At 43.1% G+C, this 18,524-nt stretch overlaps 1 protein-coding gene across 2 annotated transcripts in view; it reads right to left on the reverse strand.

Annotated features, from left to right (window-relative positions):
• Positions 1-1,576: 1,576 nt before the first annotated feature.
• The window catches only part of LOC126335586 (cytochrome P450 9e2-like), a 142,740-nt gene continuing 125,792 nt past the window's right edge, over positions 1,577-18,524 (reverse strand). For both annotated transcript variants that reach the window (XM_049999021.1, XM_049999020.1), the window contains exons 7-8: positions 14,792-15,058; positions 1,577-4,116 (exon numbers count right to left, since the gene is read on the reverse strand). In XM_049999021.1, the coding sequence (XP_049854978.1) occupies positions 3,950-4,116; positions 14,792-15,058 (434 nt within the window). In that variant the 3' untranslated portion in view covers positions 1,577-3,949. The remainder of the gene's footprint in view (positions 4,117-14,791; positions 15,059-18,524) is intronic.

An 18,524-nucleotide genomic window follows, 5' to 3' on the forward strand; every position in this document is an offset into this window, starting at 1 on the left:
ATTTGAATGAGAACATGGTCTTAACGTATTCCTTAACAATTACGCTGACTCTTAATCTGGATGTTAATATGACTGGAAAGTTACATTGTGGTGCGACAAGCTGGAGCTGCTCTGCTCCCTGCGATTCTTTCTTGTGTGCGTGATCTCGCACGGGCAGTAAGGAATACTCACGTCACAGCCACCAGGAATAGGAAAAATGGGCGTAAGAGAACTACAACTATAGTATGGGCACTGCTTATGGCCAATAACTGGTCAAAATAACTTGTTTTTGATTGATTCCCGGTCTGCATATAAAAACCATACTCCTCGAGAGAAGTACACCCTCCAGAAAAATGTGAGATTGCAGAACGAGTGCCCTGGAACCACTAGACAAATTAAGCCTCCAAATGCTTTTTTTTCGAGCCTATAAAACATATTATTGTACTGAAAATTCCTGGGAGATTTAAACTTTGTACCGGACCGAGACTCGAACTCGGGACCTTTGCCTTTCGCTGTCAAGTGCTGTACAATCTGAGCTACCCAAGCACGACTCACTCCCCGTCCTCACAGCTTTACTTACAGTAAAGCTTGGGTGGCTTGGGTAGCTCGGATGGTAGAGCACTTACCCGCGCAAGGCAAAGGTCGCGAGTTCGAGTCTCGGTCCGGAACGCAGTTTAAATCTGCCAGGAAATTTCATATCAGCGCACACTCCGCTGCAGAGTGAAAATCTCATTCTGGATGTTATCGTACTGTGAGGAGCTGGTTCCGCAACAAGATCCACGACATTCCGTTTCGCATTCCGTTGCACGCCGTCACACTACATCAGTCCTCACTGCTCCGTTACACCACGACGATTCTACGTGCAGCCTCTAAGAGTGGATACCTAGGTGGAAGGGGTGCATCGTTTGTAACGCCCAAGATCATTTTGCTGATGCGAACCGTTGTGATTCACTCTGGCGCGTCACTTTTCATTCAGTTTTAATGGGGCAAGTTAGTTTGTTTTGAGCATTTCTTTACTGTCGATGATGTCAATTTTGTCAGATGTAACACATAAATCCCATAGAAGGTTGGCCTCTGCACCTCCCGGACACTCATTTTTCGTCGCCCTTGTGATGCAGATGTGTCATTAGCACCTAATATTGTTCCTCTCATAACTGTTAACACAACACTTTCAAATGAGCCTTAATGAAGACTGAACGAGCGTCCTCGCGCTCAAGGTGTTCCTTGTAAGTAGGGTTACTTTTCCTTCCTTGGCTGGCTCTCGATGTAACATGTTCCGGCACAGCTTAAAAAAAAAAAAGGTTGCTCATATCCTTCCAGCAATGCAGTGATTACAGCTGGGGGACCCTAGCTCAATTGTACAAATATAGGATATGAGTTTAAAAAAAAGAAAACTTCGCAAGGAATTTGCATTTTGCTATTGTATCGTCAATCGTATGAACTCATAAAAATCAGTTAATGCGAAGATTGAAAATTAAAAAGATAAAATAAAAGCTACATGTTCCTTGATTAAAAATTAAAATGTGTATTGTTTTTCGTTTCTAATTCTTAAATAGTAAACTGTTCTACCTAAGAGGGAGGTAAAAATTCAGTGGCGTAAGACAATATGATTTTATTGATAAATAATAGAATACAATACATTTCATCATAGCTACAGCATACACATTAAATCAGCTGTCTTTGAGACATTGTTAAAAAAATAATTTATTACAACAAATAATGCTTTTAAGTCAATCTGTGCTTAGAGCAGCGTTAACTTAAACTACACTCTTACTCGCTTTGCAACAACAAATCAAAGGCTCGAGTGTTTTGCGGGATACAGAAGCCTGTTACTTACGGTTCTCCCTGTTTTCAGCTTTAAACGCTGGGAGGGCGGTAGGAAGTAGCATTGTGTGTTGGATCAGTGCAGCATTATCATTTCCCTAATAGAGGAGGCACAAGGTAATGCCATGGGACAATGTGCATTTTGAGAAACTCAATAGTCTGTACAAATCCACTTTAATACGTTGTACGATAGTGAGCTGTGTTACTTCTACCTCTGATAGCCATGGGCACATTTTCTCTGTTCCTAATATCGTTCAAGCAATCGCATTTCATGTGCCGTCATATCAAAAGTCTGCCGCAAACACTTGGGACTCAGATAGATCCACCACCACAGTCTCATTTGTTATTGTAACGTGTGACTGTCAGAAGCCGTCGTAGGCTACATAAAGTCATTAACAGCAAGCAGAGAAGTCGCTGTACCGCACACCAGCCGCCGATTCTTTGTTCCACGGCAACAACTTATATGAAACTACACTACGCATCATCATCTCCTCTCCACGAGCTACGTCGGCCACCGTTCCCCAATAGTACCTACGTACTAGAAGTACTAGAAGGACAGAAGTACAGATGACAGAGAGAGTTTTCATTCTCGTTTTAACTCTTTGCTCGAATCGTTTCACTCTAACACATAGATTTTTGTCAGTAATTTCAGAAGAGTACAAAGAGACTCGTACAGTACACGAAATTTTGTCGGCTCCGGTCCCGTGCCATATCAAAGAAAGACAAGTATTCATTCAGAACAGAACTCTGCGTTGGCGAAATGGGCAGACTGCGCGAACTGAAATATGGCTCTTACATAACTTAAAAGCTATCCTTAACTTAAGCATACCTTCCAAATATACGCTCGTTATTATACCTGAAGCTAGTTGTTATATAGGGTGTTCCACTGTTATAGGTACAAACCAAAGGGGTGCATGGAGAAGATTGAAACAAGTAAATAATCCTAGTAAACACAGGCCCAGATACCAATTGTTTTCCCAATACGATGTTGTACAAGTGCAGTCATCTCAATGTTACAGCACTGTTAACGTCTAAGGCTACGTGTACATTTTTGTGTGGTCTATACTTAAAAGCTTTGGTGTACTTTGGCCCTGCTGATAGTTTTGATGAGCTAGGGGATGGTTGTCAAAGTATTCTGGACATGACTGGGATTTTTTAACGTGTACGGGCATCGATGAGGAGACGTGCTCAAGCTTGTTTTCACATGAACGGTGGTCATCTCAAACAACTGTAATGTGTTTGCCCTCGTGTATGTATCTGCTGCTTGAATCCTGAGGGACTCAGTTATAAGGTATTCTTGTACTCGGTCGTGTATGTTGCACCGGGAAAATAGTTGGTTTCCGGACCTATATTTATTGGAATTATTTTCTGATATTATAGTTCTCTACGCACCCCGTCGTTTGCACCCATAATAGTGAAACACTTTCTACAAGTTACTTCCTTTGAAAGCTTTTTCAACTTCCTTTTGCTGTTTAGGATATTCATGACAAAAAGTGCTTTCTTCTCAATTTTGTAATGATAATGGAATATTATTGTTTGGCTTAACTTTGTTACATACTTAAAACATGTCTCACCGAAGTGGTTCTTTCTTTGATATGGCACGGGAAAATGGAAAATCTGCTGCTGGTTGCGAAGTTGGTGTACTAGCGGTGTGGCCGGCTTTGGAAAAGGTGTGGAGTTGGAGTACTGAGAGCTAAGAGCTGCCTAGTGTTCTATGTGCACTGGGTGTGGTGTGTTGGAAGTATTGGACTCGTGGCTCATCTGATACCGGCGGTAACACATAAATTATACACAGACCTGTTGGTAGATGATGTTCGCCACAAACTCATCCCCCTACCCCTCAGGAATAGAACGTATTAAATCGTAGGACGCCATGTAATTGGTGTCTCACACTCGACGGACTGGAAAAAGCGTAATCCGAGAGACCAGTGACCTCAATGGCACTACCTACGTTCTGCTGCAAGCTTTTTCGTTTTGCGGAGTCTGTGCCATCAAGATACACTATCATCAGGAAGTCAGACGCTGCACTGACCTCGGTAGGTGTTGGTAACTCAGTAGCACCTAGAGGTAAATGAAGCTATGCTTAAGTGTAAATCACAGAGTATATATCAGGTAACTTTGGCTCTTCCAACCACTTTTTAATGCTTCACGATCTGGGACTAATTCCCAGCCAGGCGCCCCCTTTGATGGACAGCATGAGGCTGTTCGGCTTGATCTGCAGAGGTATCGGCGTCTTGTCGACCACGTGGAGAGTGAACTTCGACAGCAGGTATATGAGCATCACCTTCAACTCCAGCAGCGCGAACCTCTGGGCTGGAACATGAGTGGTTCATCCAGTGAAGAAACATACGTAAACTGAATAGCCAGCGCTGTGTACAGGTAAAACTTAGCACACAGAAAAAATGCACGTACTTTCGTAGACATTTCTATTATTAGTTATTATCGTAATGAAAACTGCATGCTCATCATATGGGAAGTCCATCTGTTAAAATGTGGCGTCCATTTAGTTAGGATTTGAATACTCAGATACTTGTAAGCAGAGTGTTATGATTTTATGCAAAGGTATAAAGCAACATAATGTATATGCCTGAAGATGGCATAAGCACCCTGAACCCAGCAACGTTAATAAAAACTGTTCAGTTGCGACTGAGGTGGTTTATTAATATTATATGATGTTAATTGTATTCCATGAAGATGTGAAGGACAGTATGAGATGTGAAAAGAAGTCAAACTGTTTATATTATTTACATGCAACGCAATGAATTGACTTAACATTACAAAAGTATTAATATATTACAACGCTCATTTTAATTATGTCATAACACAGAAATGTTAAATTTGAGTTTTTTGTGAAAGCCATCTCCTTGAGGCAGAAGCATCTGACCAACAGAAAAATTTCAGTTGTATATTAAACTTTGCATAATTAGCCACAACTTATTTCAAATGCTGTTAGATTTTGCAGTACACTTATAGCTTCCTCCTCTCTGTAGTACTTATTAGCCCTAAAAATTCCTCTAGAGGCTATTTTTGCATTTAGTATTACATTTCAAGTAATGACAAACGTTATTCTCTTTATGATAAAAAATAACAAAATGAAAGAAATTATATAAATAGCTAGTAGTAACAGTACCTAAATGAGTCAGAAAAACATAAATTAGGGTACAGCTGTAAGAGGAGCGTAATTGGTCAGTAAGGCTGCTGCAGAAGGTGAGGCAGCAGTGTGGTGGGATGGGATGGGATGCAGGGACTCGAGTAACTGGTCTTAGGTAAGACAAGTATGGTATGAGCCTATACCTTTAACTTACGACAGCTATTTCGCATGTACAGGTACGTCTATTTGGTAACTCAAACACAGACAGATGATGGGAGTCTCTCTCATAACAAGCAGCTACGTGAGGTCTTTTCTTTTCTTTTTTTCAAGAAATCTTTTCATTGGTGCTTGATAGTAGTATTTAATAATATTAAATGGGAAAACAATTCCTAATGTTCTGCAAAATTAAATATGTTTTCCAAGGGTTCATCTTTCGGGTTCTTAGGCCGTCTTCAGGTGACAACCGAATGTCGAAAAAACAGTTAGAAATGATGTGCGACTTAAACAAATAATTAATTGTGCAAAAGATACAAAATTGACTCATAGTGTTTGCAAAGCAAAACATAATAATCCTTTTCAATTGTCACACAGAAGTAATTACATTTACTACAAAAAGGTGGAGGGGACAAAGTTTTTAAATGGACACGCATTTAACAATGGATAAGAAACAAGGTGAATTTTTACAATTTGAACCTAATATCTATAACTTAATTTAACAAACGGGGAAAAGGAAACTGAGTCTGACCACTTACTATTAAGCTGGCATTCTCTGCCATGTATTCGAGACCAAATAAACTAAACACATGACACAAAATATAATATTAAATGATCTGACTCAATTTAGTCTTTCCTGTTTGTTAAGTTTATGTTACAAATACTAGATTCAAGCCATTAATACATCAACTGTTAAATATATCTCAACGTAAGAATTTTGTTCCTCCACCTTTTTAGTTAATGTAATTTAATTTTACGTGAAAGAAAAAAATGTTTTCTTATGGTAACATTAGATGCCATTTTTGTATCTTTCTTACGAATAATATCTGTGAGGGTCGCACGTAATTATCATCGCCTGAAGATGGCCTAAGACCTGAAAGCCGGTTTGCAACCAAACAAATATAATTTTGCAGAACATTAGAAAGTGATTTCCTATTTAGCATTAAAATAAGGAAGCTTAGATCAACAGTATGTATATGACACTTTCAGTGGAATTAAGGTTCCTCTTGAATAAAATTTTGATTATAATCGTTTTTGTGATAGTCTTATTTATTATTATCTGAATTAGGTTTGTGTATTTTTACGCTGTTGGAAGTCTTGGTACCATTTATAAGAGACATGATCATAAATTGATTAATACTGGAACTATGCAACTTTCTAAGTAATTGTTTGATCATTTATATAATTAAAGATCTGATGTTAGTCGTTATTTTTTACACTTAATAGAGGATCTTCAGTATGAAGAGTCATAAATTGGAAAGGTGTAATATGACAAAAGTTTTTTAATTAAGCCCATGTTGTCCAGTTTCGTCACTGATACTGTAACTCTACTAGTTCTCGTCACAAACTCTGCCTCTAAAGTTCGAATTCTTCTTTTGTCTTTTTACGTTAACATCCTATTTCACTGTCATAAATAAACTGCGGGACTGCAATCGATTTGTAACTTTGCACTTGGTGTCTCCGATATCCCTTTATTGTTCCAAATAGTTACTAATATTACTTCAGTTTATTACTTATCCCTGCGAAACACAATGTACCCTCAGGTACCGCAAGTGTAAGATTTGTTCGGTGGCTGAATTGTCTGAAAGAATCTCAGTAGCTCTAGTAATCTTAATTACGACGCGTTTCCTAATTTGGATTTCATCATTTTACTGGTCGTTGTGGGCTACTGTATTTGTATTGGCTTGAGCTGTGTTTTAACCTTTTTTGATAACTGAGATTGATTTAATTGTAATAATAACAGTCCTGTGCAGTTACCATTAATCTGTTGTGACGGGTTTGGATTGTCCGGTGGAGAAAAACTGATTCTCAGTAACTACAGCCCATTTTCAGTAATTACAGCTAATTTTCAGTATTATTACTTTCCAAATTGTTAGGAATAATACTACGTATGAATAGAGTCACAGACTGCTTTTTTCTAGCTATTTAAATAGTGCACTTTATGTGCATGTTTCTGTGACATTCTGTGTAGTCTAGACGTATGGTACTTTCAGATTAATTAAATCGCTACTATGTGACTAGCAGCTAAACAGCGGTATCTGTTAATTGTAAACACTCGATCGTATATGCCTAAATTAATTATTTTCCTTGCAGTTATTTGGTGAACAGTTTTGGCTCTTCCAGTTACGTTATGATTATCACTATCATCTAAATTATAAATCAATATAAATTGTTTCGGCCGAAGTGCGTGCAGAGATGTTGTCATCATTAGCAGCAACTTGCACACGATGTATCTGCTATGCGACTGCATTTTAAGGATCTATGTCCTGTTTCAGAACCTCTTCGTACCACGATCATGTTGTCTAAATGATTAACCGATCGAATCTGTTAGAAATGGCTTCCGAGCAGCAGCTGAACAAAGAAGACAGAATTCTGTTGTCTCTCGATGAAATGCATTTAGAAGAAACTTGTCGCCGTAACAGAGCTTATTAACGCGGAAGTGTGCGGTGGAGCTAAACTGGGGGGTGGAAAGTCAGACTGCTGCTTATGGAATACTTTTTCACAGCTTGACTTTCTCCTGCACTGGAGGAGAGATGGTGCCTTAAGGTTCGCACAAATGTAACAGATTAAATTCCGAACCTCTCCGCAGTGTCCTATGGAGGAGGGCATGTGACATTGCGGCTGGTGGTTCGTCGATTAACCATTACATGATGAGGACTCAAAGCTCAGCTCAGTACCCCCTCCCCCTCCCCCCCCCTCCATAAGTCGCGGTTCTCGAACTTTACTAGGTCCCAATGTACACATCGGAAGAAAACCTTTCCAGTTAGGGAACTGAACACATCACACTGCATATCCCAGCCAACAACAAACATTGTTCCTCCGCAGCAATTTATAAGAACTGCTCGTGATTTATTCTAGCAGTGTAGTTCACAGCTCGGCGGGACGCAGCCTCTTCTCAACAATGTCGCTAATTGTGATGCCATTCGCAGGCGCCATCTCTCTCGCGGAATGTCCGGATTCGTGGGTCCGCACGATCTTGCACTATTTTATCCAAATTATTTTGGTTGGTTATCATTCGGTAAAAAACCCTACCACATTTAAGTGCATGGCAGAGGGTTCATCGAACCACAATCGCACTATCTCTCTACCATTCCACTCCCTAACACCTAAACCTTTCTGTTCGAGCTCTGATTTTATTTTGATGATCATTCCTATCTATGTAGGTTGGGCTCAACAAAATATTTTCGCATTCGGAAGAGAAAGTTGGTGACTGAAATTTCATAAATAGATCTCGCCGCGACGAAAAACGTTTTGCTTTAATGACTTCCATCCCAACTCGCGTATCATATCTGCCGCACTCTCTCCCCTATTACGTCATAAAACAAAACGAGCTGCCCTTTTTTGCACCCTTTCGATGTCCTCCGTCAATTCCACCTGGTAAGGATCCCACACCGCGCAGCAATATTCTAACAGAGGACGAACGAGTGTAGTGTTAGCTGTCTCTTTAGTGGACTTGTTGCACCTTCTAAGTATCCTGCCAATGAAACGCAACCTTTGGCTCGCCTTTATTATCTATGTGGTCTTCCCGACTGAAGTTGTTCGTAATTTTAACACCCAGGTACTTAGTTGAATTGAGAGCCTTGAGAATTGTACTATTTATCGAGTAATCGAATTCCAGCGGATTTCTTTTGGAACTCATGTGGATCACCTCACACGTTTCGCTATTTAGCGTCAACTGCCACCTGCCACACCATACAGCAATCTTTTCTAAACCGCTTTGCAACTGATACTGGTCTTCGGATCACCTTACTAGACGATAAATTACAGCATCATCTGCGAACAACCTAAGAGAACTGCTCAGATTGTCACCCAGGTGATTTATATAGATCAGGAACAACAGAGGTCCTAGGACGCTTCACTGGGGAACACCTGATATCACTTCAGTTTTACTCGATGATTTGCCGTCTATTACTACGAACTGCGACCTTCCTGACAGGAAATCACGAATCCAGTCGCACAACTGAGACGATAGCCCATAGGCCCACAGCTTGATTAGAAGTCACTGGTGAGGAACGGTGTCAAAAGCTTTCCGGAAATCTAGAAATACGGAATCAACTTGAGATCCCCTGTCCATAGCGGCCATTACTTCGTGCGAATAAAGAGCTAGCTGCATTGCACAAGAACGATGTTTTCTGAAACCATGCTGATTACGTATCAGTAGATCGTTCCCTTTGAGGTGATTCATAATGTTTGAATACAGTATATGCTCCAAAAACCTACTGCAAAGCGACGTCAATGACATAGGTCTGTAGTTCGATGGATTACTCCTACTACCCTTCTTAAACACTGTTGCGACCTGCGCAATTTTCCTATCTGTAGGTACAGATCTATGTGTGAGCGAGCGGTTGTATATTATTGCTAAGTAGGGAGCTATTTTATCAGCGTAATCTGAAAGGAACCTAATCGGTATACAATCTGGACCTGAAGACTTGCCTATATCAAGCGATTTGAGTTGCTTTGCAACCCCTAAGGCACCTACGTCTAAGAAACTCATGCTAGCAGGTGTTCGTGTTTCAAATTCTGTAATATTCCATTCGTCTTCGCTGGTGAAGGAATTTCGGAAAACTACGTTCCATTACTCCGCTTTAGCGCCACAGTCGTTGGTAACAGTCCTATTTCGACTTCATGCTTCCATGCACAACCTAACGTCACAAAAGGTAAGTTCATTTGGGTGTTCGGAAGCTTTTTTCCCATATAACTTGTTTAGCTGTACTATTTAATGAAACGCCCAAATATAAACAAAGGTATCCTCAATGTGCAGCTGGCTTAATCCTGTTGTGTGTGGCTACTCTCTGATTTCTTATGATCCTTGGGGTAAGTTAACTAGCAGTTGTGGGAGTAACAATAATTGATCTTGTACACGTAACAACGGTGCTAATTAACTTGCTGCGAGGGTCGCCTCAGAATTTATGCACACTGTAAGACAGAATCGAAGAAAATAATTTATTTCACAAAATACTTTTACAGACTTTCAGTACAATTTCCATTCTTGCTTATGGCAGCTTCCCAACGTTTTGGCAATCTCTGTACGTCGGATAGGCCATCTTCATTGTTGAGATGTCTGATTATTCGGATAACATCACTGCCAGCTTCGTTAGTTGTACCAAAACGTTTTCGACAAAGTTGTTGCTTCAATCTGGGAGACAAATCAATGGGTTCATATTAGGATTGTGTGGTGGGTGGGGAAGTACTGACCATCCATATTTGTCGAGCGTTTCTCTGAGTGGTAGAACAATATGCGCTCTTGCATTATCGCGAAAAACGAGGACGCCAGCTGCAGGCGTGGTGAGTCGGGACTTTTCCGCTTTGACGACTCGGGCTTCGGTTATGGCTCAGAATCTCGTCTTCAGATTTTTCCAAGTGCAACAATACTTTCAGGAACTGCTCTCCTTCTTCCCGATAACGTTGAAGCAGTTCTTCTGCCGTTCTTTTGCAACCTCATTTCTGCTCTTCACTCTAACCTTGAGGAATGCAACTGGCAGCAATTTCTCTCATCTTTAACTATTCAGTTCTTATTCTTTAAACTGAAGGTTCAGCCACTCTGACCTCATACGCAGTTTCCTCAGGTGTCTTTCGGCAATCCTCTCTGGAAACGTCATTAACAATAACCTGAGAGGTGTAGTCTGTTCCAGCTGATTGCTTTTCTCTTCTTGAGTTGTCCTCAGTGCTTACCCGACCTCTACGGAAACGTGGAAATCACCGCGACTCTGTGCTCTGATCGGCTACACTATGCGACCCCTCTCAAAGCGCTGTCAATTTGCGTTGGGTTCTTTACACGTAGGTACTCGATTTTGATGTAGGACGCTGCCCACTACGTGTGATTCGATCTGACTCGGTTTCAGCTTCCATTTTAAAACTGAAGTAGTCACGACACAGCCACGCAAACCGGTAAACACATACACTTATTAGCCAGAACGTTGCGACCACTGAACTGCTAACGATGTAAACCCGTCCAGGCGACAGCAGCATCACCTGGCGAGGAATGACTGCTGATCAGACACACGGACGGCGCCCCAGTATGAGTGGTCGCGCTGTCAGTGTGCAGAATGGGGGAGGCGCGTGCTCTGTCTGGCCCAGAGGCTCGGCACGGAAAATTCGGGAGCTGTACGACTTGTCGGGTGTTCGACGAGTGCTGTCGTGACAGTCTTCAACATGTGACGAAACCAAGGTCTACATGTACATCTAAATCTACGTGATTGCTCTGCTATTCGCAATAAAGTGCCTGGCAGAGGGTTCGATGAACCACCTTCATGCTGTCTCTCAACCGTTCTACTGTCGAACGGCAAGCGGGAAAAACGGGCACTTAAATTTCTCCGTGGGAGCCATGATTTCTCTTATTTTATAGTGATGATCATTTCTATGTAGGTCGGTGCCAACAGATTGTTTTGGCAATCGGAGGAGAAAACTGGTGACTGAAATTTCATGAGAAGATCGTATAGCATCGAAAAACGCCTTTGTTTTAATGATTGCCACTCCAATTCACGTATCAAGTCTGTGACACTATCTCCCCTATTTCGCGACAATACAAAACGAGCTGCCCTTCTTTGTACTTTTTCGATGTCATCCGTCAGTCCCACCTGATGCGGATCCCACACCGCCCAGCAGTACTCCAGAATAGGGCGGACAAGCGTGATATAAGCGGTCTCTTTAGTAGACCTGTTGCACCTTATAAGTGTTCTGCCAATGAATCGCAGTGTTTTGGTTGCTCTGCCCACAACATTATCTATGTGTTGGTTCCAATTTAGGTTATTTGTAATTGTAATCCGTAAGTATTTAGTTGAATTTACAGCCATCAGATTTGTGTGACTTATCAGGTAATCGAAGTTTAGCTGATTTCTTTTAGTACTCATGTGAATAACTTCGCACTTTTCTTTATTCAGGGTCAATTGCCACTTTTCGCACCATACAGATATCTTATCTAAATCATTTTGCAAGTCGTTTTGATCATCTGTTGACTTTACAAGACGGTAAATGACAGCATCATCTGCAAAGAATCTAAGACGGCTACTGATATTGTCTCCTACGTCGTTAATATAGATCAGCAACGATAGAGGGCCTATAACACTTCCATGGGGAACGCCGGATATTACTTGGGTTTTACTCGATGACTTTCCGTCTGTTACTACGAACAGTGACCTTTCTGACAGCAAATCACTAATCCAGTCACACAACTGAGGCGGTACTCAGTGGGCATACAGTCTGATTAGAAGACGCTTGTGAGGAACGGTGTCGAAAGTCTTCTGGAAATCTAAAAACATGGAATCAATTTGGCATCACCTGTCGATAGCACGCATTACCTAATGCGTATAAAGAGCAAGTTGTATTTAGCAAGAACGATATTTTCTGAATCCGTGCTGACTATATGTAAATAAATCGTTTCCTTCGAGGTACTTCATAGTGTTGGAATACAGTATATGTTCTAAAACCCTACTGCAAATCGACGTTAGTGATATGGGCCTCTTATTCAGCGGATTACTCCTACTTCAGTTTTTGGGTATTGGTGTGACTTGAGCAATTTTCCAGTCTTTAGCTACGTATGTTCCTGTGAGCGAGTGGTTGTATATAATTGATAAATATGGAGCTGTTTTATCAGCATAGTCTGAGAGGAACCTGGCTGCTATTCAATCTGGACCAGAGGCCTTGCCTTTATTAAGTGAAACCACGTCCGGATTTTGAGGGGCTGGCGGTCCCCCTCATTACGGATGTCGGACGTCGTAGGCTGGGCAGACTGGTAAAACAGGACAGGCGGCGAACCGTAGCGGAACTAACATTAGATTTTTTAATGCTGGGCAGTGTACAAGTGTGTCTGAACACACAGTGCACCGAACGCTCCTAACAATGGGCGTCCATAGCCGACGACGCATGCGTGTGTCAGTGTTGAAGCCAGGACATCGGTAACTACGACCGAAGTGCGCACGTGACCACTGGCACCGGACGTTGGTACAGAGGTGGAACGTTGTTGTATGGTCTGATGAATCCCCATACCTCCTTCATCGTGTCGGTCGGGGGGAGCTAATCCGTCGTCTTCCAGGGGAGCAGCTGACTGACACCTGTACTGTAGGACAGAGACAAGCTGGCGGCGGCTCCATTACGCTCTGCGGAACACTCACGTGGGAACCCATGGGTCCAGTGCAGCTCGTGCGAGGCACCGCAACTACCAAGGTGTATTGTAGAGCACGTACAACCCTTCATGGCGATCGTGTCTCCCGACAGCTGTAGCTTTTTTCGGCAAGATAATGCGGCACGTAGCAAGACCAGGAGTGTGGTAGAGTGGTCGTGGAACACAGGGGTGGTGAGTTCACACTGATGTGCTGGCTCCCCAAGTCGCCAGATATGAACCAGATCGAACGTATCTGGGACGTGATTGAAAGTGGCGTCAGAGGTCTGCGACCCCCACACCGGAATTTACGGGTGTCAGGTCACTTGCGTGTGCAGATATGGTGCCAACTCCCTTCAGCCACCTACGAAAGCCTCATTGCGTTCTCGCTGTTATCCGTGCCAAAGATGGACGAACCGGCTACTAAGTCGGTCGTCATAATGTTCTGTACGACTGTCACAACTAAAATCTCGCTCACAACTGACATGAATTTCAACTCGCTAACTTCACCTTAACAGTCGGGCATGTGCAGCGTGCAGGACATTTGAAAGGGCCCTCTTACGAGACACATAAAAAACACAGGCCCAACTGAGCGTTGAATGCAGAACCTGTTGTTGTCTGCAGTCCGAAAAATTGTTTGAACCAGGTCTCCGTGTTACTCTATGTTGTGCACGTTTCTACGTACTGCATAACTAACGTAGGACCTATAGTGCGTATAATTAACGGTTACTGCTGCTCTGGCTGTATTCATTTCTCAAGGGGTCACGAAGTAAGTGCAAGTGTAACAGTAGACAAAATTTTTTAAGAAGACTCCCACGAGAGTCATTAAGAAAATTTTGTACGACAACAATGAATAAGTGGTACGCTGCGCTGGCCTCACAGTACCCTCACACCGCTGTCATAAGAATCTAAAGATGCTGCTTAACACCTGTGTTCTGCTACATTCAACGTCAGTTGACAAAATAACAGAGCAATATCTGAGACTAGGCCCTCGCAAAAATGTTCAAATGTGTGTGAAATCTTATGGGACTTAACTGTTAAGATCATCAGTCCCTACGCTTACACACTACTTAACCTAAATTGTCCTAAGGACAAACACACACAGCCATGCCCGAGGGAGGAATCGAACCTCATCCGGGACCAACCGCACAGTCCATGACTGCAGCGCCTCAGACCGCTCGGGTAATCCCGCGCGGCTAGGCACTTGCAATTAAACTAAAAAATACATTCATAGTTTAACGAGGATCAAAATAACGTTCCACTGAATCAGAGCCTCAAGCGAAACACTATCCACTTAAACGCTAAATTGAGTGCAGCCACATAATGACAGCCAGTGTGTTTTTAAACAGTTCTGTAACCACTGCAATAAACACAGTGTAGATGGTTTTGACGTTGCCAGTGTCCCAGACAGTACTTAATAGTGAAGATGACGAGTGAAATACACGTAAAGTGTTTATGTTAGTCGCTTTCATTAAACATTTAAGCACCAGAAGTAATAGTGCAGTGGAAAATTTGTATCGAAGGGTTAATTAAATAAGAACTTGTGGAGAAGATGAAGACATTAACAGGAACAAAAAATGGCTTACCAATGCAAATACGAGGTCCAACGCCGAACGGGATGTAGGTGAAGGGCTTGATGCGGTGCTTGTTCTCCGGGCTGAAGCGCTCCGGATCGAAGCGCTCGGGGTCGGGGAAGTACTTCTCGTCGTGGTGCAGGGCGTGTGCGGGGATCCAGACGCCGTCTCCAGGCTCCAGCTGGACTCCGTCCGGACAGCTGTCCGTGGGGGGCAGGCGGTACGGCTTCACGCACTTGCGGTCGGAGGCGGAGCCAGGGGTGTACATGCGCAGCGCCTCTGTGGACACGGGGAGAGCCGTCAGCCTACACTCACAATACGGGCTGGGCTACAGGAAAAGCACGCGGCTGGAAAAAGTGCACAGAATGTAATCATAAGATAAAAAACACTGTACAATTCACTGGAGGCTGCGTCTGTATAGCAAAGGCCAGGTGCCCCAGTAGTTACGATATCTTGTCAAAGGTATGAGGACACCTATTAGTGGAGATTAGTATGGCACGTGCCCACACTTTGCCTTTATAGCGACTTGAAATCTGGTGTGTACACTTTCAACAAGGTGTGGGTCTAGGCACTATGGGAGTTAACATCGGAGGTCATCAGTCCCCTCGACTCAGGACTACTTAAACCTAACTAACCTAAGGATATCACACACATCCATGCCCGAGGCAGGATTCGAACCTGCGACCGTAGCAGCAGCGCGGTTCAGGACTCAAGCGCCCAGAACCGCTCGGCCACAGTGGCCGGCCGATAGGGTGTCTGTGGAGGAACAGCAACCCGTTCTTCCTCTAGAGCCGAAACTGGAAAAGGTAGCGATGCTGGACGGTGGGGTCTGGAGCGGAACCGATCCCAAAGGTGAGACACTGGGTTCTGGCAGGAACGCTGGTCTGGACGGTCTAGTCCTTTTCAGGAATGCTGTTGTGCACAAAGCACTGCGTTGCGAGTCCTACTTTATGATAAGGTGCATTGTCGTATTGACTCAATCATCGTCTCGAAATGTTCCTCTACTGCATGCTGCAAACAGTTCCTTCCGAATTCAGCGTTCTGTTAGCAGTCGCAAGGGATACCGCACACACAAACCACGGAGACGACAGCCATACCGTAACACCACTTCTTCCGAACTTCGCTACATAAAATGGCAGGTAACGTTCTCCAGCCATCCGCCAAACCTAAATCCTTTCATCGAACTGTCACAGTGTGATTCCTAATCCCATATCACTCGTTTCCAGTCATCTGCAATGCAGTGCCGTCGCTGTTTACATCATTTCAAGCATCGCTTAATACTGGCCACAAACCTGTGGGTATATCAGGAGGTGCTCCAACACTGTATCCATTCCTTTCAACTTCCTGTGCACAGTCATTGTGCTTGCTAGACTGCTGGTGGCATTTACAGAACTGTATTTGTAACCAACAGTTGTACAAATAAACCTTTATCTTCTACTGTTTCCGGTCTCTCAGATCGTCATCACAGGAAGAAAAGGCAAAAACATGAGATGGAAAAATTGATTTTTCTCTTAGATGGTTCGCAAGTGTACGACTTTACACTACGTACACATGACAATCTATCACACAGCGTGACCTTACAACAGTGCACGACAAAACGAGGAGGAAGCACTTTGTAACGCACGAGTGGTTCTTCACGCTGCTTATATTATGCGACGTTTCACGGCCGCCCTCCGCAGTGCTCGCCTGGTCCCTGCCCATCGGCGTTCAACCGTCGCTCTTCTTCTGGTTGTTCCTTTGAGTTTCCCTTTCGCAATAACAATAGCAACAGTCCATTTTGGCACATTCACAATAGTTGAAATGTTCCAAAAGATTTTTTACTCAAGTTGAACCCAATGAATATTCCACATACGGAGGCACTGAGCTCTCTTTGCCGACCCACTCTTCTGTTAGTGCTTTTCTACTGACAACACAACACCCTTCGTCTCCTTCAATAACGGCGGGTTCGCCTCGCGTGACTTGTAGTGATCTACTAATCTACATGACTACTCTGCAATTCACATTTAAGTGCTTGGCAGACGGTTCATCGAACCACAATCATACTATCTCTCTACTATTCCACTCCCGAACAGCGAGCGGGAAAAACGAACACCTAAACCTTTCTGTTCGAGCTCTGATTCCTCTTATTTTATTTTGATGATCATTCCTACCTATGTAGGTTGGGCTCAACAAAATATTTTCGCATTCGGAAGAGAAAGTTGGTGACTGAAATTTCGTAAAAAGGTCTCGCCGCGACGAAAAACGTCTATGCTGTAATGACTTCCATCCCAACTCGTGTATCATATCTGCCACACTCTCTCCCCTATAACGCGATAATACAAAACGAGCTGCCCTTCTTTGCACCCTCTCGATGTCGTCCGTCAATCCCACCTGGTAAGGATCCCACACCGCGCAGCAATATTCTAACAGAGGACGAACGAGTGTAGTGTAAGCTGTCTCTTTAGTGGACTTGTTGCATCTTCTAAGTGTCCTGCCAATGAAACGCAACCTTTGGCTCGCCTTCCCGACAATATTATCTATGTGGTCCTTCCAACTGAAGTTGTTCGTAATTTTAACACCCAGGTACTTAGTTGAATTGACAGCCTTGAGAATTGTACTATTTATCGAGTAATCGAATTCCAACGGATTTCTTTTGGAACTCATGTGGATCATCTCACACTTTTCGTTATTTAGCGTCAACTGCCACCTGACACACCATACGAACTGCGACCTTCCTGACAGGAAATCACGAATCCAGTCGCACAACTGAGACGATACCCCATAGCTCCGCAGCTTGATTAGAAGTCTCTTGTGAGGAACGGTGTCAAAAGCTTTCCGGAAATCTAGAAATACGGAATCAACTTGAGATCCCCTGTCGATAGCGGCCATTACTTCGTGCGAATATAGAGCTAGCTGCGTTGCACAAGAGCGATATTTTCTGAAGCCATGCTGATTACGTGTCAATAGATCGTTCCCTTCGAGGTGATTCATAATGTTTGAATACAGTATATGCTCCAAAACCCTACTGCAAACCGACGTCAATGATATAGGTCTGCAGTTAAATGGATTACTCCTACTACCCTTCTTGAACACTGGTGCGACCTGCGCAATTTTCCAATCTGTAGGTACAGATCTATCGGTGAGCGAGCGGTTGTAAATGAGTGCTAAGTAGGGAGCTATAGTATCAGCGTAATCTGAAAGGAACCTAATCGGTATACAATCTGGACCTGAAGACTTGCCCGTATCAAGCGATTTGAGTTGCTTCGCAACCCCTAAGGTATCTACTTCTAAGAAACTCATGCTAGCAGATGTTCGTGTTTCAAATTCTGGAATATTCCGTTCGTCTTCCCTGGTGAAGGAATTTCGGAAAACTGCGTTCAATAACTCCGCTTTAGCGGCACAGTCGTCGATAACAGTACCATCGGCACTGCGCAGCGAAGGTATTGACTGCGTCTTGCCGCTTGTGTACTTTACATACGACCAGAATTTCTTTGGATTTTCTACCAAATTTCGAGACAATGTTTCGTTGTGGAACCTATTAAAGGCATCTCGCATCGAAGTACGTGCCAAATTTCGCGCGTCTGTAAATTTTAGCCCATCTTCAGGATTTCGCGTTCTTCTGAACTTCGCATGCTTTTTCCGTTGCCTCTGCAACAGCGTTCGGACCTTTTTTTGTGTACCACGGGGGATCCGTTCCATCTCTTACCAATTTATGAGGTATGAGTATCTCAATTGCTGTTGCTACTATATCTTTGAATTTGAGCCA

This window comes from Schistocerca gregaria, chromosome 2, assembly GCF_023897955.1.
Source record: "Schistocerca gregaria isolate iqSchGreg1 chromosome 2, iqSchGreg1.2, whole genome shotgun sequence".
Lineage (NCBI taxonomy): Eukaryota > Metazoa > Arthropoda > Insecta > Orthoptera > Acrididae > Schistocerca > Schistocerca gregaria.